At 41.0% G+C, this 21,674-nt stretch overlaps 1 protein-coding gene across 3 annotated transcripts; it reads right to left on the bottom strand.

The window, feature by feature from the left end:
* Positions 1-1,568: 1,568 nt before the first annotated feature.
* On the bottom strand, positions 1,569-18,621 carry LOC117440300 (signal peptide peptidase-like 2A). 3 transcript variants are annotated; one of them, XM_034076608.2, is made up of 17 exons: positions 18,405-18,621; positions 17,069-17,179; positions 16,748-16,930; positions 15,513-15,602; positions 15,229-15,362; positions 14,546-14,694; positions 14,356-14,452; positions 12,984-13,085; positions 11,423-11,504; positions 11,115-11,189; positions 10,056-10,112; positions 9,541-9,594; positions 8,210-8,309; positions 6,552-6,632; positions 5,881-6,041; positions 2,598-2,631; positions 1,569-2,023 (listed from the first exon to the last, which is right to left on the bottom strand). In XM_034076608.2, the coding sequence occupies exons 1-17, from the start codon at positions 18,456-18,458 to the stop codon at positions 1,983-1,985; spliced, it is 1,605 nt and encodes a 534-aa protein (XP_033932499.1). In that variant the 5' UTR covers positions 18,459-18,621; the 3' UTR covers positions 1,569-1,982. The 3 variants fall into 3 exon arrangements, with proteins under 3 accessions (XP_033932499.1, XP_033932505.1, XP_033932512.1); XM_034076614.2 differs by lacking the exon at positions 2,598-2,631; XM_034076621.2 differs by lacking the exon at positions 9,541-9,594.
* Between the last annotated feature and the right edge of the window lie 3,053 nt (positions 18,622-21,674).

The raw sequence follows: 21,674 nt of genomic DNA, 5'->3' as shown, positions 1-21,674 counted from the left end.
CATGACGAGCGGCTGACTCAGCCCGCACTGTGTCACATGGCCGAGGAGGAGCCTGCGGCCACATGTGCGCTTTGTTTTAGTTCCTAATAAGCACAAACAGTCAGCAGAAACACATTGTTTTAACTTCCCCTCGTCCTGACGCACTTGTGTAAGCCTGTCTGTGCACACAACTGACATGGATGTTTGTCAATCAGACACAAATTATAATTTCATATCCATCCTAGGAATAGTTAGTGGACTACTTAATCGTGGACTGACTTAATGGAAATAATATGTGTTGAGCTTTCAATGTTAGTCTCTCTCTCGTCATTCTTTAGTTAAAAATAAATGAAATCCTGCATTCATTTAAAAAAAGACGCAATGAGGATGTGACATGCACCCATTTTTGTTTAAAAAATGCCATAAGATTGAACAATAAATGCCCGTGTGCACCATGATGGATGGTGCTGCTCCTCAGGACAAAATAGGCATTTTACAATTTTACATTCAACACGAATAATAATTTTAAATTATTCTATGGGCTCCTTACTCCAGAGTCCATCGGACACAAAATTACAATTACATATCCATCCTTTAACGGTGGCCAAGATGTTCTTAAATCCTGACACATGATCCAAATGTAAATCCAACCTAAAAAAGTAGATTCCATTAACAGTTATTGTTTACTTACAGTTTACTTATTGTTATCTGGATGTTTACCAACCAGGCACCTACAGTGGCAACCTAGCCAACAAAAAGCGTTATTAATGGCTTTTAGCTTGTCTGTAAAGCATTAGTAAATTATGTATGGATCATTAATAAAGCCCCGGTAAGGGCGTATTAATAGAAAGTAAATCACTTTATTGTTTTCCATTAAATCGACTGATATCAATTCGCAAATATTTCTTTTTTTGTGACTTGATATCAGGTAACCTAATGCAAATAATGTGTTTGGCTGTCAATTTTAGTCTTTCTTTCATCTTTATACTTATATGATTCTGTTTTCTTCAAGTTTGTCGAATGCTTGGTCGAATGCACTTATTGTAAGTCGCTTTGGATAAAAGCGTCAGCTAAATGCAATGTAATCATTCTCAAGTTAAAGAAAGATGCAATGATAACAAGCACACTTTTTGTTAAAAAATGCCATAAGATTGAAAAAATAAAAGCCCAAGCTCCTGAGGACAACATAGGCATTTTACCAATTAACATTAAACATGAATAATAACAAAAACATTATTCTATGGGTTACTCCAGAGTCTATCCAGCGCAAATAATGATCTGATATCTGTGCTTTAACTGCTTGATTTAAATGTCACAGTTGGCATTGTACCAGCTGGTTTATCCTCTTCACAATGTCAACTATCTTTATTACAGAATACATTTTAAGAGGTTATTGATTAATGTTTGGCACTTTCTTGCCCCTGGCTATCTCACAAAACACAAAAGCCCCATAAGCCCTTTCCCTCTCCACTGGATCAATTTCTTCCCCAACAGAACAGCTTGTGTGCGGTTTATTTACAGGAAGGTTCTCTTTTCTGAAGTATATTTATTACAGCTTCAAAAAGTAATGAAGTACACATACAAGGACATTAAATACAAGGTAATTTAATATAAGGCAATGAAATAAATCACATCATACAAACAGGTTACACATAAACCCCATAAGTTATCAAAAAAGTATCATATTGTAGCTAGAGTAATTTAAAACCCACCGTACCCCTGATGAAACAACCTTCAAGCTGAATATTATATAAAGTGCATTCTCATTCTGTTTTATCATCACCAAGGCAAAGTCAATGGAGTGTTCTGAACGTGAGCCTAACAGACCTTTCAGGCACTAAACAAGCCTACACGATATTTATTAGCCTTACAACAAACCTAAGTAGACCAAGGAACCCATATTGAGAGAATCTGTTTACATGGGTTTCCCCGGAATTTGCAAATTAAATATTAAAAAAAAAAAAATGGCAGCCAGCAGTAGAGTCCATCATCAACACTGTGAATCAGCATTTTTCTCCTTCTACGCTGTAGTCAGTTCTTCCCTCTGAGGAAAAGAGACAAGGGAACGTAAATAACTTTCAATGTAATGTCTTGGATCATGAAATACACAAGACAAAGAGTTTTAAAAATGTTTTAAAGCGTACTGCACATATAACAGCAGGTGAGCAGTGCTTTCGAAAACAGCAGAGATAATACATTAGAATGAACGCAGGCAACAACATGCAGAGGCCGACCTGAGCATGTTGGTAGCTGCATGAAGGATGGAGTGATGCAAGTTACAATTATCGCTAAGTGGAAAAGATGCATGAACTATAGAAAGAATGACAAAACAATTTGGCAGAAATAAAAAGCTTAATGGTATTCCAGGGCCACATATCAGATTATGTTTCAATCCACTGACGACACCTAGTGGTCAGTAATTGTAAAACACTCTACTGTTCTTTGTGTTTTAAAAAAGGTATAACATTGGTTATGGTGTACATTGACCCTGGAACTCAGGGGTTAAAATGTCAAAAGGAAAAGGACCAAAAGAAGCTGATAAGAAAAGGTAAGGCACTGGTAAGCAACACTTTAAAGGCAGGAGCGATGCAGGGGAAAGGTCTCGGTTAAAATCACACCTGGCAGTAAAGGCTCCCTGGAAGAGTCCAAGACCTGGTGGAGATGAAGCCAGGTCACAGTTATATCTTTCCTACTCTTATTTTCCTCCTCCCACAAACAAGGACAAGCATCTCAACACAAACATACACATCAATACAACCTTCTCCCAGATGTTTCTTCTTATTTAGGACCTCAGGGTACAAGTTGTTAGCAGAGTCAATGGATGTATGCGTATTTACTAAACACAAAGAGTAGAACACATCACCCCAGTACTCAGATCTCTGCACTGGCTACCAGTAGCTTACAGAATCGATTTTAAAATGATATTGCTAACTTATAAAGCATTAAATGGTTTGTGAGTCGGGACCCCAATATATGTCTGACATGCTGCTCTGTTACGAGCCCCCCCAGAGCTCTGAGATCATCGGGGGCGGGCTTATTCATTGTTCCCCGGCTCAGAACCAAACACGTCGAAGCTGCTTTTAGGTCTTCACCAACGCTGAGTTCTTTTAAGTCGAGGCTAAAAACACTACTTTTTAGAGCTGCTTACCCAGAAGCCCTTTAACTTGTTTTAGCACCTACCGTATTTACAAAGTCGTTTTTAAACTATTTTCTATCTCATTAATGCATTGTTTTTATGAATCTGTTATTCCATTATGTTTATTTATTGTGTTCCTCTCTTACTATCATGTGTTAATGATCAGGAAAGCACTTGCCGCAGAATTGCCTCTGCGTCTGAAATGTGCTATATAAATAAACGTACCTTACTATTACTTCCAGACAGCCTTTGTTTCTGAGACATTTAAAGTCACACTTAGTTATTTGTATGGTTTACAAGCAATAGCTGCAACTAATGTTGGACTGAATGTCATAAAAAGGGATCCAAAAACATTAGGAAGGTTTTAAAAACATATCTGTTGAAAATAAGCTCAAATATATCAATAAAAAAAGACTCCAAGGTTTATCTGCTTATTTTATATAGTCAAATAAATAAGCAGGTGCATTTAAGTTGCTAGCTGTTGTAATACACAGGGCTCCAACAATTATTCAAGCTAAAGCAGAAAACAAAAAGGTTTCTGTTCTCAGGAATATTGAATAACCTTTGTTTTCTACCACTCTTAATTTCCCTTAAAATGTTATGACATTATAAACATAGTATGTAATGCTGTTTTCTTTAAGGGAGAATGCCTACATTTGTCGTATAATGCCACTGCAGGTTATTATATTATAAAAGTGACTTCATGTACACATATACATATATGACACACATATAGATGAGAGAAACACATGCATCACTTCTGGGTGAAAATTACGGCCCCGCCCACTTTTAGGGGAAAACAACGCTGTCATTTGATTGGCCGCCAATACAAATTCTGAAGTTTTTGCCTATCCGATCAGACATTTTTGAAAACCGTGGATTCTTGGATCTTCAAAGAGCCCGATTACGATGGCCATTCAGGCAAACAATTACATTAAATCATTGGAAAATCGACAATCGGTCTCGATATATGGTTCAATTAAAATCAGTAGGCGAGGCCGTCATTTCGCCAGCTGTTACTCTCACGAGCGAGGCAGAACATAATAGTTGTATCATGCCAAAAAGCTGCTGTGTCGTTTATTGCACTGGATGTAACGTCAACACACATGTCCGGTTAAGAACATGTGAATAACAGAAGTCTTTCTATTTCTGTACATTCAGTTCTTCAAAGACAGCACAATATCTAGTCGAGTAGAGCAGGTCAATACACTTCAGGTGGTCGACTCACAGCGAGTTCTAAAGCCTGAATGAAGTGCAGTGACAGCAGAGTGATACTGTAGTGTTTGCGCAGGACCTCTGGCTGCAGAGAGCTGATTGATGATGACACATCCTAAAGCCTAAATCACACTTTACATACAAAACTGCTGATTATATTTCCCTTTCTCTTAACATTAAACATATCTCTCTTTCGGCTGTAGATCATGCATTAAAAAAGTCTAAGATGTAAACGTAGTTCACATAATCTTCAACATTAAGACATGAAGCAGGAAAGTAAAAGGGAAAACGGCCCGGAGTAATTTCCCTTGATGCAGTTTTGACTTTCTCTTTACAGAGCCTCATCTGCTCTGGTGAGACTGGCTACCTCTCAGTTTGCTCTGCATGACAACACAGTTGCTGTGTCAACTGGAAGTAACGCAGGTTATATAACTGGCATTGTAAGGGTGTGCTTTTCATGTTAGAGCTTTACTCGCTACATGGTGTACTCTGAGGGTTTGTGACTCTGCAGACCGTTTACATGCAGAAAAAGCTACATAACACAAGGGGACGGGTAATAACCGGAAAAGCATGACACACCTCCACACCTTTAAACCAAGAAAAACCTGACCTGCAGGATGTCTTCAAAAATGAAGCATCAAACTCTCGGGGCTGGCCTGGGAAACTGGTTAGATGCTTTTCTTTAATCTGTTGTGCATTCGCAGCAAGTTAGCGTAGAGTGCCACGGTGACGCGTCGTAAAACCCGGAAGTAAGTTAGCATTTGACCACTTCCGGTTCCTTCGACAAAAACCAATGCAATTTCACCATAGGATTTTGGAAAATAGCGAGCGGATGCTAGTGGATCGCCGGAGCTGCTAGATTAACATTAACATGCTTATTGTAGTTGTAAGGGCACTGCCTTGCGGCCTGTAGCACCATCCTTGATGGAGCATGTGTGGGCTAGACCTGTATTTTACAGGAGAGGAGTGCGCAGAGGGTCGAGTTGTCGATTCTTGTTCAGTTTTTCTGTGACTATCTGCCTCACCCTCTCAGACTTTCAGTTGCGCGCGCTGCTAAAGAGACGCGCTACCATGGAAACCAAACAATAGTGTAGCTGTATTAAAGTCAGAGTGGAAACAGTCGTGAGTAAATCTGATTTGGTCAGAAATCGGGAGAAATATGACCCCGGGAGGAAACCGGGAGAGGGCAGTGAAATCGGGAGTCTCCCGCGGAAATCGGGAGGGTTGGCATGACAAGTATGTGTCTACCCTACTTTTATAATTTTCTAATAAATCGAATCGATAGATTTATGATCGATAGATTTATGATTAGAAAATTATCCGGAAGGAGTTTACTTTCGGGTTTTAGGACGCGTCACTGTGGCACTCTATTAGCACATATGTATAACATCCTCCTAGTGACTAGCAGTGATGAGCCTTGCTGGGTACTTGACGTTGAGGGAAGTTCTCCAGAAACACACTGAAAGACTTTTAAAAGAAGGGAGGTTCCAACAGGAAGTTCCACTCCTGTGCCAACACTGTGAAGAATCCCTTTGAACTCTCTGTCTCACCTCATAGGTGGTTCCTGCCCAGAACTGACTCATCTCTCCCCGGCAGGCAGCCACCACGGCGCAGGTGATCAGGGTGAAGGGCACCAGGTAGAGTAAGGCGGGCTGTCCCATCCCAGACAGCAGCATCACTGCAAACGTCAGGATCATTCCCAGAGAGTAGGCTGCGAGGAATCAGAGACGGACAACAAAGAAGCAGAGAGAAAAGGTTAACCTAAGACTTGCACCACACAGAAACATCAGATTTTGAATCCAGTGAAAATGTAAAAGTATATGAATGAATTGCTTAAAATGGGGAGAAAAGACCAGAGACACCTAGTGGAAAGATATCAGCATTTCATAATATAGCAAAGGTATGGAGAACACTAGAAACGCATTTATAATACCGTAAGATCTTTCCTCACTACTGAGAAAGGAAGTGTTAGTGTGTTCAGTGGAGCAACAAAAAGCAGTAAAGCTAAGATGGATATAGGAAATATATAGAAAAAACATGAAATGTACAGTATTTGACAGTCTGACGGTGACATACTGCTCACTTTATCAGCAATACTGTAAACCCTGCACTTATTAAGGGCTGTAATCCAACAGCACTTAATGTATGAGATGCATAATCAACTTGGAACACATTTCAATTATATTAACAGCCTATGCATTACAGATGAGCTGAGGTGTACCTATGCAGCAGCTGACGAAGTAGACCTTCCTTCTGCTGTTGATCCACACATCAAACCTGCTGCAGTAGGCCACCAGGAGACCTGTTGGACCAATCAGGATGCAGACGTTGAGAAATGCAGCACACTCAAACATTCTTGCCATTATCATTTCATTTCTTAGCACAAAATCACTGCTGCAGTTTGTGGGTGTCGATACCGTTAAAGCTCAAATAAAGAAACACATAGCACTCATTTTAAACCAGCAAGTGACTTCAAACACACGGTTCATTTAAGGGAATTCTTCACTATATTCATATTTGACACTAAATATATACAGAATTTTGCATTTCTGCCTTTATTGGACAGACTATTACTCTATGGATCTTGTGTTTTGGTGTTTATTACATCACATTGCATTTAGCTGACGCTTTTATCCAAAGCGACTTACAATAAGTGCGTTCGAGCAACAAGATACAAACTTGAAGAAAACAGAATCATAAGTACATCAGGTTTCATAGAGCTAAGACATTTCATAGTGCTACTCAACTGGCTTTAGATAAGCCAGCCCTTTATTAGAGTAGGAGATTTCCTTAGTTTATATTATTTTATCTTTTTAGAGTACATAGCCTGAGATTCTGTGGTGTGTATTATTTATTATTTAATTTGAGTGCGTTACTCCTGCAGGTCGAGGTGCTGCAGCCTTCTGGTGTGGCTGACTGAAGCACACAGTCTTTAGACCTTGCAGCTTGGTTCTTGTTCCTTTAACATTGAAGTATCAGTTTATATGACAAATAGTTTGTTTAAAAACGTTTATTTATTTTTGCCTTTCTTGGAATAAACTATCTTACTTTTAAATCGCATCTGGACATTTCTATATTTTTTCTCTCAAACTACACGCGTCTATTCCTCGGTCAGCCCCACGAGTGAATCACAAACAAAGGACAAAAAACAGATGGATATCGTGGTCACTACAATTAGTATATAAGTGCTGTGTTAGTCATTTTATCGCTCGAAGTGGAGTCGAAAGAGATGAGTTTTCAGTCTGCGCCGGATGTAAGCTTTCTGCTGTCCTGATGTCAATGGGGAGCTCATTCCACCATGTTGGAGCCAGGATAGCAAACCCACGAGTATGGAATACATACATATGGACAGGTATCATTAGGATGCTGACAGTTTGTGAAATGGACAGCGAAGTTATTGTGTTTGCATCAACCGAAAACATGTTAAAAGAATCTGAATAATAACTCCACAATCATGAAGAACAGAAGATTAACTCAATAAAGCTTTATATTCCTCTCCGAGTTCGAACACTGAAAACCACCAGCCACTGCTGGCCCTACGGCTGCAACAAACGACTCATTTGATAATCGATTAATGAAACGATTAATCGATTTGAAAAAAAAACTTCACAGACATGTTTTATATAGGTATGGCCCTACAATATATTATTCAAATATAGCATGATAGGTCCACTTTAAATGTCTCCACCAGTACCGATAAAAAGGCCGATAACGTTGGAGCTTAACTGCGCGTAAAACACACGTGATGACGTCACCAACGAATCGACGACTGAATTAGTTGGCAACTAATTCGGTCATCGATTTTAATCGATTACTTGTTGCACCCCTAGCTGTGTATCAGGCACAGTTTCAACAGTGACGACGACACTTTAACCTGACCTGGAACAATGATGTCTCCGTAACCCAGGATGGAGAACTGCATCATACACAGGTTCTGCGCCCAGGCCGAGAACCGTGGGACGCGCATCACCACCGGGAGCTGAGAAAGCAAGAGAAATGTTATGTTAGAAAGGACAAATGTGACGGTAGAATTATTGTGTTGCATGCATCCAAATACAAAGAGCTGTACATTGTGCTATACTTCTTAAACCCAATTCTCCACTCTACATATATTACTAAAAGCTGACATTTTAGTCTACAGTATATTGCTTTAATATGTTCTTACTTCCATCTGTTTGCCATCTCAGGTACACCTTGGCTATTACATGTTACTTGTTAGACGGCTATCCCAATTTGACTGAATATATTTGGTCTATCTTTCGGTTCACATAATAAAATACCAAGAGATTTAAACAATGGTTATATGAACTGCTCTCAAACGTTTGAATGGCAGTCACAAATGCTCACAAACACACTATCTAAAGGTTCACAGAATACCCTGCTGAAAACTGTTTTTGCTCTGGGCACACAGATGTTTACTTCTGTCGTAACAATGTCCCAGAGGAAACCTAACATCCACCATCATAAGCTGTGTTTCATGAGGAATCCTGGGAGAAGCACTGCTTCAGTTATCCAGCAATGGCTTACAATTCCTTTACCGAAACCTCCTGGTACCTCTAACTGAAGAAAAACACTTAAATAATTCATGCTAAATCAGTGTTTTACCCAAATGGAATATAAATGAAGACTCTTTTATTTTAAACCCCCAACAACTGCTAATAAATTGATTATGCTTGAGCAGTGTTGAGAATGCAACTTGAGAACTCTACGTGTTTTTCTCTCCCTTGCTTCACATTTTGAACACATTGAACTTGCTCCTGTGGGTATTGTCCACAGTGACCATTGCATGTATGATATGTGTAATGTGTATTTGTAAAGCGCTTTGAGCATCTGGAAAAGCGCTATAATAAATGTAAGGAATTATTAATTATTATTTTACTCTTGGGTTAAGTAAAAAGCGTATATAGTATATGGTACTTTGTTTTCAAAAGGAGGCAGGTAATAGGCAACGGTTGTTTATAATTAAAAACATGAAAGGGCAGGGTGGGCAGTAGGGATGGAGAAAATAAATCAATACAGCATCATTTGTTTGTCTCGTAACATTGTAGCAACAGAAAAGCGCCATGTGCTGATCTTTTATTGAGTCATTTGAAATTCGATTTGATACTAAACTTTTGACAAAATACACTTCTACAACCCCAATCCCTTCCCACCCACCTCATGGTGTGGCTTTAAGAGAAGAAGTGGGTGGTGAACAAATCAAGCCTTACTTTCTCAGAGGGAGCCTGGGGTTCAGCCGGGACCTCCACCATGTTACCTTGCGTCTACGACAAAGCCCACCCAACCCCAACACACAGTTAGTCAATCAGTCTGTCGGGCGCTCAGGGCGTGGACAACAAGCAGAGCAAAGCACGACGGGTGTTAATGAAGCCACGACAGCGTGAAGGGGAGTTCCACCAAACGTCGCTTTGAGCTTGTTGTCCACGACTTGAAAACAAATGTACTCTATAATTATTAACTCAGTCCCCGACTAAAGTAAACAGTCTTGGCTATCGGCACTGAAAAAGCGATCCCAGGACAGTAAGAAGTGCCTGTTTTCAGTAATGTTCCTCAAATCTAAAGCATTCATACATTTCTGTCATGATTCTAGATATTTACAACAATAACAAAACAGGCTGTGCATTCATTTTTGTTTTTAAACCACTCATCAGTCATGACAAAAGTGAAAGGAATTAATGTGGAATTAGATATGTGTGCATTTGGTGGAGTTCCCCAACAGGCTCACCTTCTCTCCCGATGCATCCGGGCCCAGAGCCACCTGCACCATGATGCTCACTCCATTCTGTTGATAGAGGAAGCCAAACATTCATATCATCTTACTCTTTAGTATACATACTTGTCAGGGATGTTTCTTTAGCTATTTATAGGCGACATTGGGCATAAATGTTTCAAAGTTGCACCATATTTAAAGTTGATAGCTGGCGTACGTTGTGGGTGCGCACTGTGATATAAATCACAATGTTTCTGTGTTTTGTCTGTATGTAACCTTTTCATTTCATTTCAAACCTTTATTTAGACAGATAGGTCCCTTGAGATCATGGATCTCTTTTACAAGGGAGACCTGCATCAATTTAGTTCCACATGAAACATAAAAACAACATAAAAACAAACAATAGAGGACATCATATTTACATATTCACCAACACTTACAAACACCCATAGTGTCAGAAAGCATCTGGTGCAGACGTGCCTTAAAAACATTCAGAGAAATAAAATTGCTCAATTTCAATTTGGACTGTAGGCTGTTCCAAGCAAGTGGAGCTGCGCACATAAAAGCCGTCGTACCTAAGACAGTCCTCTCTCTTAGCACATCTAACAAGACCACATCCTGCGATCTCAGACAATAGCAGCCCGCAACTTTCTGCTTTACCAGAGAACAGATGTGATACGGGAGTTTGCCCAACAAAGCTAGCTTTTGGCTTGAATGCTATGGTACGTTTTTGAAGGAGGCCCAAGAGCTGCTTAAACATCTCCTATTCAATGATATTAGGTATTTTTATTTATGTAGTTGTCTGTACAGTTCGTATTGTTGTTATCTGTTTTCTTCTTTACTTGCTTGTAAAGCGCTATATAAATGTAATGTATTATAATTATTACAAAGCATCACTCTTTTCAATACAAATGTGGATTTGTGTATCAGTGAAGTATGTTAACTAGATGCCAACACCATTTGCGGCAACAAGGGGTTGAACTAAGAACACATTTGAAGTTGTTTTCGAAAATGCTCCAGCTCCGAGGGAAAACAAACAAACAAACACACACACAACCAAAAAGACGCTCATACCTTTGTGAAGAAAGGAGTGATGAAGACGAAGAACACGTCATACAAAAGCAGGAGGCTCAGCAGAATCACACAGATCTGTGCCATGATGGGAACAAATGCAGATTAATTATAGACAAAATACTCACAATGCTTCTTCGTGAATGCCAGTGACAGGACATATACAAAAGTCTGTGATATTGATGCAAAGAGAAAATTATCTTAAACAACTGCGGGGTGTTATACATATACACATATTTAAAACACAGAATAAAAAAGAGCCCGAGAATCAAATCAAATGGTGAAAGAACAGAACCAAAGGAAGGAGGCACCTTGAAGTTGGACAGGGAAATGGTCTTCATGAAGTTGAGGCAGAAAGCAACGCCAAGGAGGTCCTGCAAGATCCAGATCCATCTACAAAGAGACAACCAGGGTTATAGCTTTTGTTACCTTGCATTTTACAAAAAAAGTGAACGCATCAAGTTACATGTTGTTTGAAACAAAATAAAAAGTGCGAAGAATTCTTCCAGACATAGCTTAGAGCAAGACGGATGATTACAAATGTATTTGCAGCCTTATGTTTGATCGGAGACTTTGGCTTCGTCCCTCCTGTTGACGTTCAGATTCAAAATAAGATCATAAAAGAAACACAAATGGTAGGCTGGAAATGTTATCTGCTATTCTGGGAACACTGACCCACCACTAAATATAATGAGCTGCAATTACCCTGCCAACATAATTACCACATTAACGTCATCAACAGTGTGAGTGGCGTTATTATAATTTAAGCCAATTAATTTTATATTTGGAAAATGCTTCCTAAAACTATAGTCATAATTCATGTCTCTTAGAACATTTACTCTATATCCTCAAATACTTATGAAGGTTTACAATTAAACATATTTTGATTCAACATGCTTTCCAATACAGTATTAAATTGTATGTAATGTAGTATGTCAACATGCTACCATTAAGACATTACGTTCTTCTTTCCATGGTGATAGAAATGAAAAACGGCACAATCACTTTCTGTTATGTAAGGGATAATGTGCAGCGACGCGGTCATTATGGGGAAAAGAACACAGATGTGAGCGTCCTTAACAACGGTCAATAAGTGCTTGACAGCGGTCTGTCTGTTCTGGATTAACAACGTGTCACATGTTCTGAATTGACCAATCAGAATCGAGTATTCAACTAAGCCATGTAATAAAAACAAATAACATTGACTTGGTTGATGCAATATTAAAAGGAGAGCTGCTGCATTGTGGGAGTTTACCAGACTATTTTACCCATGGATGTATAATAAGAACTGGATACAGCGTGGGAAGCGGGGCCTCGTTCATTCCTATGAGAGTTGCTCATTGGCGCATGAGGACAAAATGGCCCAACTTTTGAGAGAGCGAAACGTCACGAAAGTATTCATATAATCCGTTCTTATTGTGCATCGATGGGTAAAGGTAAAACTCATGTAGTACTGAACACGTCACATGAACGTGCCGGGTGGCGCGGTCCCGTGGGTTAGATCCGCGTTCATAATGCCGAGGAAAATAACTCTCAGAATAACGTTATTAGCACATTTTACAACTTGAGGACCGAATGTTTTTAATAAGGGCTATACAAGTGTTCATACTGGGTAGTTTATTTAGTTTTTAAAAAAGTATCCAACGATTTACAGACGTCTCTTTCCCAATGTTAGTCAATGGGAAAAAGTCTTGACTGATATGGAAGTGTAGTACCGCCGTTTGGCCACAACGAATATTTTCTTCAGAGACCGGCGCACTTCCTGGGGGCTTGATTTTAACCAACAAGCATTTCCTGCTTCACCACCGAAACTGCTGCGGTGATAGTGAAACAGACGAAACATGTGATGGTTGTGTGTCCCTGTCACAGTACCTGTCCTCATTCCTGTAGACCCCCCAGACCACAGCGATGGTAATGCACACAGCAGCCAGTATGATGGACCTCACTGAGAAGTTGTGACTTTGGATGGAGAAGCTAGAAAAAGACACAGAGAGTTAGGATAAATAGACTTTCAGCAGTTGAGGCTCCTCTGCAATTCAGAGACAAGTTAACACACACATCAGTTTCACATCCTCCCACTGTCAGCACAATGTCTGATTTCATTCTATTTACAACAACGAAAAGGAAGCAGGATAACAAGCTGCTCTGTCTATTTATCGATTACCTTTGCTCCATTTCAGTACTAAGGATTCAGCTCAAACAACAAGCAGTGTTGTTTATTGTTTTCATGCAACAGTCTGGTGACATTCACATGCATCACGGCCAACCATGTTGTTGTTCTATATATAAGTTCTAGAAGAAGGAGGTCAATGTCCGGAAGTGGCTCAGTCAGTAGGGGCTTGGACAGGGAGCTGTAGGGTCGCAGTTCATGTCCCCGAACAGAACTAAAATATGGAGTGTGGACTGCTACTTGGAGAAGTCCCAGTTCACCTCCTGCTCTGCCGTGGTGCCCTTGAGCAAGGCACCGGACACCCCCCTCACTCACCATTGCTCCCCGGGCGCTGTACAATAGCTGCCCACTGCTCCTAGTACTGGACTCCTGGTATTAGGATGGGTTAAAAAGCAGAGAACACATTTCACTGTGTGTGTGCTGTGTGCTCTGCATGTGTGACCATTACAGAGGGTTTCACATGGATGTAAAATAAGAACTGGATACAGCGTGGGAGGCGGGGTCTCGTTCTTTCCTATGAGAGCTGCTCATTGGCGCATGAGGACAAAATGGCCCAACTTTTGAGAGAGCAAATCGTCACAGTTTACCCGTCATGCCTGGCTGTCAGAGCAGAAGAACCTGTATGTGCGCTCATAGAGCATGCACAGTTAAGTTGCCCCTTAAGCCCCGCCCCCCGAGCTCCCACTGTCAGATGCGCGTTCATAATGCCGAGGAAAATAACTCACAGAATAACGTTATTAGCACTTTTTACAAATTGAGGACCGAATTTTTTTAATAAGGGCTATACAAATGTTCATACTGGGTAGTTGATTTGGTTTAAAAATAATTATCCCAACGATTTACAGACGTCTCTTTCCCAATGTTAGTCAATGGGAAAAAGTATTTCCGGGCCCAGGGACATCACGGACTTGCAGTACTGCCGTTTGGACACAACGAATATTTTCCTCGGAGTCCGGCGTACTTCCTGGGGGTCCATCAGAGTATGTGAACTATTAGTTGTGGACACCTCATGTGTGTTTTTCTGTGTGTGATTGCAAATGTTGTTTTTTTTAATGGAAAGAGTGATGATCATACCTCCCAGTGCCACAACCGACTAAATCCAACACTGCGTCGAAACAGCTGAAGAGGGCAGAGGCAGACGCCAGGCAGAAAATGACGATGATGACGTAAACTGGGGAAAAAGGAAACACACATCACGTAAACTCCAGATATTATTTCTCCCACAGAGCACAAAAAGAGATGTTCTTTTCCCCCTGCCACTCACCAAGCACGCTGTAGAAGAAGTACATGAGCACCAGCATCCCACACATCAAGGCGACAAAGAAGACCACTTTGAGAGGAGAGTAGAGGAAAAGCTCTCCGCTGTCTGCCTTGCCCTCTCCCCCTCCTCCTGACACACCGTTCAGCCGGTCTCTGTCACACACAGGAAAGAAAACATTTGGTTTTTGTTTAAAAAACGAGTACTACAAGGTCAAATCCAATACACAGGGGGTCGAACATAAAATTGTTTGCAATCAGATATGATAGCTCTACTTTAAGAAAGCATGTGCAGGGGGGTCATTAGTGTAACCTGAGGGTCTCGGCGAGTCGGCGTGTTAATAGGTTGCTGGCTGTCTGTCTTTCTCTGCAGCTGTCTTTCCTTTCCTGCTACAGGTGGTTTATTATGCTGCTTTATTCTTATGCACTTTACAACACCTACACTCACACATACATCACTCATGAACATTGACACCACTGATTAAACTGACACTCCATTTATTGAGAATCCTTTATTGGCACTTTAATTTAGCTGAATAACATTGTTTTTTGTTAAGAGTATGTGCTGTTAGTGCTGGCCTAAGAGCAGTCTTATAACACCACATAGTAACAATTTAGCAATTATGTAATCCTCCAAAATGTGTTGTAGTTTGATTTAATAAAATAGATACTGCTCTGTATCTGTCTTACCTCTCACATGTCCCGCTCCAGTATCCACCCAAGGCGATCGTGACGATGGCAATGAGTAGCATGACCGCAATGCTTGCATCGATCTTTGAGTTTGGAGGAGCATAAAGCTTCGCCTGCATCACATCACCAAACATCTGAAAAAAAACAAATCACCACACACACAAAGAGTAAACGTTTAAAGGGAAACTGTGCATCCAACTCGACCTTCTGTATCAACTGACCCTTTTTAAAAAGGGGTGGTAACATGACCAGATTCAATGGCAGCGGAAAATAAAGGCTCTCACCTGCTGTGCTTCGAGGAAGTCCCTGTACCTCATGAGAGCCAGTGGAATATGGACCTTTGCATACTCAGAGTCATTGGCTGTTGGAGTGGTCTGTAAAGGGAGAAGCATTACCATGTGTGGGGGAAACTTCTGAAGCAATTGGAAGCAGGACTCAGAGAGACACGAGGAGAGCTGGAGCTTTGATGGCAAACACTGACGGCTTATTCGGAGCTTCGGCCGAACAATTCACAAGACATGTCACGACATGTCAAATAATTGAAAGTAAATATTCAACAATTACACCAATTGTATTGTATATTATATTCTTTGCAAGCTCTTGCGGGCCACATAAAATTAGGTCACGGGCCGGATTTGGCCCCCGGGCCTTGAGTTTGACACCCCTGGCTTAGAGGATTTTACACCTCGGGGTCATCAAAACCCCCGAGAAGGATGTGTTCCAGGTGTCCCACAACAATAAACTATCTCTGACCGAGAGTTGCCCGGTCATAAACTGGTAACAACAACAAAATGCTATAGGGCAGCCCTTCCTTAAGGTTGGGCATCTGCGTCAACATGCAGGACAAATTATTCCCTGACACCATGAACAAACTAAATGCCCTTGGTAGAATTTCTTAATTTGCCTTTGTTGAGTCATTTTATGCATGGTATGTTGTCGACACGAATGTAATAGATGACAGTAAATCAATGAGAGCGCTGCAATCTGCATTTTTATGAAAAGATGGCAGACTATGCTGTTTTCCTCTGCTTTATATATTTTAAAATACATATATTTAGGATTTGGACTGACAGCCCAAGACTTTTAGAGATCTCCTTGGGTTTAAAAAAATAAAAAAAAGATGGACATAATTTTTTAGACCAAATATTAAGCTAGAAATCTGCAGATAAAATATTTTATGATAACTGTTACTTGCAGCCATACATGAGGACTGGAGATATAGATAATGTGTATTTTAATGTTAGATAAATCACCGATACCGATATCCAGAAGGTAAACATTGACACATGCCTGGGCCACTGTAGCACCCCACTTCTGTATCTCTGAATGAGCTCGTTCAGTATTTTCCATAATTTAAGCTGGAAATCCCCACATTATTCCCACTGGTGTGTCACTTCCTTATTTCAGAATCAGTTCTGCATTAATCTTACATGTTACATTAGTATTTGATTCACATAGTTGAATAAAAACCTGAAATCTATTTAATAAATACAGATTGGTGTAACTCTAATTTACCTACCAATGCTTTGTTGCTGGCGATGAGTAGAGCTGTAGCGTTGAGGCTCTGAGCAACCCGAGCTTTCTGGCTTAAGTCACAGTCTCCCCCCATGACCACCACCGCTTTGCCATTTACCAAATCTGGATTGACCCCAGAGGTGTTACACAGCACGGTGGAGGTCAAATTCACCAGTGGATACTGCAACTGGCAAAGTGAAGATACAAAGTGATTTAAAATTGTGAAGTCCCATTTTCACTTTGGAAAGACAATTATGTATGTTACTGTAAAAACAACAGTTATTTCCTTTAAGGTTAAAATGCAAAACTATTTTTGAAAACTTACGGCAGCATCGAGGGTTTCTGACAGGGGTGTCCAGGAATGATTGTGGACGATGCAGTAATCCCTCGCTGTATTCCCATTTGAGATGCGCAAGATGGCCTCTTGGCAGTTTATCTGTTGGGCAAGAAATGTCTTATTGTTATTTAGGATTCATTTTGGAATCAGGACTTGTTTTGAATTGAATGGTGATCAATTACTTCCGTAAAATCAGTAACCTATCTTTAAAACAGTTTCTCTGTAGCCATATCGATTGAGTTCTCCTGGGGCCCTCTGTTTTGTGTTGTTTTTCCATAAGTCTTTGTTCATCAATAAGAGTACACGAAAAGATCATTCATTTAACCACAAGCTCATTGGTATTCTGGTATTCTTACCCCTAACCTTACCGATTGTGTTACATCAACCCTAATCCATAAAGCATTTACAATCACACATGACCCGGATCATCCAATCTTGCAGCACTTTACGACCTTCCTTCTGGTGACAGGTACAGAAACTCATTGTGCGGAAAGACAAGTTTCAGCAGGAGCTTTACTGTCCTTAATCTTAATGCATTGAAGCGTTGAATAAATAACCGCTTAAATTACATGGCATAAAGTATAGTGAATTAAGTGTTAACACTACCTCCCAGGATACATTTGACCTTTATTTAAAAGCTACTGTGTTAATGTGTTGTTGTCCCTTTAATCTATTCGTAAATTAAAGAATATTCAAATATATTCTGTATATGTTATAGTGTGTATATTATCCTCTTCTGAAGATATGTCTTTTATACTGTAAACATGTATACATTTGCTTTTATTGTTTCTTTTTTTGGATTTTTAAGAAATGTTGTAATTCTTCTTCTTACACCATGACTGTCAAACATGCTGCTGTGGCAAAACAACTTCCCAACTTGGGATAAGTAGGCTACATATCTAATCTATCATTTCTGAAATAAATGGCCATGTTGGTATCCTGACAGTGGACGTCGTGTAAAGACCTTTTGCCAAGCCTAAAATTAAACGTCAGTGTTAATTATATAAGTAATATTTTATCACTAAACATGTCACATAAGTGAAACTCAAAAACTGTAGGTTTCTGGCTTGGACTGGTCAAGCTGCGGCTAACTGAGCTAACGCTAGCTCGTCGACAGCAGTCAGTTTTCCCTTTTGTTTCCCCGGCCGGACATCACGGTAACATAGTAATACAAATGTATTGACTACATATTAACAATATACTTTAATATTATAGAGTCAAAAGAGTCACTGTTTTGGTGTTTTTCGACGTTAAATCCTGCTTTAAGGCCTGTCAGTTAGTTAGCTTAAGCGCTGTTTCTGTTATTAAAATCCATTCACTTTACCTGCGATGCCAAGAAAATGACCGAGAAAAGGACGATTTTGACAGCTCTGTCCATGTTGGTAACATTCGTTAAGTTACGGAGTCCGGCAACATCCACATTAATTGTCTTCTATACCGCACCGACACTGTTTTGTGTCCGCTAAGTTACTAGTATCTTCATTGCGTTTTGCTTAGCTGTGTCTGCTGGGCACTTCCTGAATTGTCTTGTGACACATGGGCACAGTGACCCACTGGTTTCTGTTTCACCTCACAGCGTCGCAGTAAATTACTTAAAATAATAAAGAAGTAAAAGAAGCAAATATAACATAATGCTGGAAAACTGTAAAATATAGCATTTTAAATAAAAGACCTGCATTCTTAGTAAATTCTTATTAATTCTTAGTTAATTCTTAGTAAAACGTGTCAAGTATTATCAAGAATATCTACTTGAGAAACATAATGATTGAGCAGTAAAATGTTTTTCGAACACACTTGGTGTAAAGTAACTAAGTACATTTTACTCCAGTAGCCTACTGTACTTAAGTAGCCTACTTTTGTGAGGGACTTGTACTTTACTTGAGTATTTCAACGTTTTGCTACTTTACTTCTACTCCACTACAATTAATAGGTAAATAGTGTACTTTTACTCCACTACATTTATGTAATACCTTTAGTTATTTCGTAGATTTGGAGTAATATAATCAACACTTAAATAAGACTGTAGCTACACCTGGAGTAAAATTCACACGCTACCCTGCAGTACAGCATATCTGCCAAGGGTTCGAGTTATAAACTGAGCTCTATGGGGGTCTTTAAAACTAACGCGTGCGCACGCACGTTTGGAGTTAAATGCATCAATCTGGTGCACTTTGAGGGGGAAATAAAGAGATAGATCTATGGAAACACCCATATGAAACATAACTGTATACATTTCAATAATCAGAAAATCATAATAGCATGGCCATAACCAATAACATACCATATCCAATATTTAAAAACATTGAAACTTGTTTATTTTCGGTTCATTTAAAGTTGCGAGTCAAATAGGCTACTAGCTTCTACACGCTAAAGCAACTAAAATCTCTCACCAGCAAAATACCTCGTCAGTTAAATGCCATTTTACATTTCATTACTATACGATACAGTATTTATTCTCATTATAGTATTGCTATTTCACCGATTAGATAAAATATAAATTATATTTGATGCAACTTTAGTTACATTTCCATGAATTTCCCAAAACTTTGTGAAAAATATTGTTTTCCATAACTTTTCCAGGGCCTGGAATTAGCATTTAGAATTTCCAAGACTTTTCCAGGTTTTTAATGACCGTAAGAACCCTTCCTTAACATCACCAGGGGCCTCATTTATAAAGGGATATACGCTCAAAAAATGGCGTACGCCAGTTTCTACGCAATGTTTGCGATTTATAAAATACTAACTTGACGGGAAAATGTGCGGTCCTCCACGCAAACTCTAACCCATGCGTACGCACTAAGCACAACAACGGGAGACGAGAAACTGCGACATCGTTGGCAGAAGGAAGAATGGAGAGAAATATGTGGAAATGATACCATAAATAAAATGTTACCTCTCATTTATCATATATGAATAATTCATTTTCAAACATTGATTAAAGCCAATCTTAAAACGATTAATGCACACACTATTTATAGGTAACCCATAACATGTCCGTGTGGGAACAATAACCGCAACTGTAGTTCCAAGTTTGAATTATGTCCCATGGTTAGATTCTTTCACACATAGTGACGTCACGAGCTACCCACAATGCAACGCGCGCCATATATATATATATATATATATATATATAAATACGCCATTTTCCTGGAGGTGCTAATATCCTGGAGGTGCTAATATAAACAGCTAGCTAACGTAGCCAGGCAGAGCGCACTAGTTTTTTTTTCTGAATTAACGACCGAAGAAATCGCTGCATGTCTTCGGATTACATCTCTGGACTTGAGGGGTGTGCTCTAGGTCTAAATTAGAGCTGTGTGGGTTGTCCGATTGCCCTTACAGACTGCCTGCAGATGTATGGAAAAACGACTCTCGAAAGTGGCCTTCGGTCGATTTTGGCAGCGTCTACGTCTATCTTCTGGAAACACCAGGTGAATACCCCACTTGTCACAATAATATTATCATGCCAATGCATATATGTGGTATTTTAGAGTTGACTATATTGATTAAGGCAATAGACTATGATATTCTGCTTGCACCTCGCGTGAAATGGCGGATACCGGAAGTACGGTGTCGCCCTCGGCCCAAAACCCGTATGTGTGTGTGGAAGAATAGGTGGTCACCACACAAGCCCCCCCAGAATTCAAACATGGCAAAAAAAGATATCCCCACGTCCGTGGAGGAAGCACCACAAGGGCCGAGGAGGGTGGGGCCGCAGGTGAGGACCAGGCCATGGAACGGGCCACGAAAGGGGGCCGCAGGAGAGGGCAGGGGCCCTAACGAGGGCGAGGGCACCCCCACCGGGGGCGGGCCGGAACGGGCCGTCGTAAGGGTTGCCGCAGTAGGTGTAGCGGAGAACCCAGCAGGAAAGAGCGCAACCCGGCCGCAGGCAGACGCACAACGGCGGCGGGCACGAAGTCCTCGGCAGGAGTCGAGGTATCCCCGGAAGAGAGGAGCAGTCCCCCCGGGAGGAAGGAGCGCAACCCGGCCGCAGGCAGACGTGCAACGGCGGCGGGCACGAAGTCCTCGGCAGGCGTCGAGGTATCCCCGGGAAGCAGGAGAGCAACCCGGCCGCAGGCAGACGTGCCGCAGGCAGACGTGCCGCAGGCAGACGTGCCGCGGCGGCGGGCATGAAGTCCTCAGCAGGCGCTGAGGCATCCCCGGGAAGTAGGAGAGGCCAGACAGGGTCCCAGAGCACGCCAGCCATGGGCCGATGAAGCATGGGCGATGTCCGGAACTGTCGAGGCAAGAGGGGGTCCAGGAGTGCGCCACCCAGGCGCCGATGAACGTGAGTGCCGTCTGGATATCCCCGGAAGGCAGGAGAGGCCAGACAGGCTCCGGAGCGCGCCACCCACGGGCCGATGGCAGCATGGGCGACGTCCAAAACCGTCGAGGCGAGACGGGGTCCAGGAGTGCACCACCCAGGCGTCGATGAAAACGTGAGTGGCGCCTGGAACCGCCGTCGAGGTGGTGAAAAAGGTGAGAGTGTCCACATGAGGTCAACCGGCTGGTCGAACCTCCTCTCCGGCAACAGAAAAAAACTAAAAAGGGCCGATAGCCGTTAGCACTAGCCGTTCTTAGCCCCACGTGGTTAGCC

Source organism: Pseudochaenichthys georgianus, chromosome 3 (assembly GCF_902827115.2).
Source record: "Pseudochaenichthys georgianus chromosome 3, fPseGeo1.2, whole genome shotgun sequence".
In the NCBI taxonomy this organism is placed as follows: Eukaryota; Metazoa; Chordata; class Actinopteri; order Perciformes; family Channichthyidae; genus Pseudochaenichthys; species Pseudochaenichthys georgianus.
This window is presented reverse-complemented; position numbering and strand designations above follow the sequence as displayed.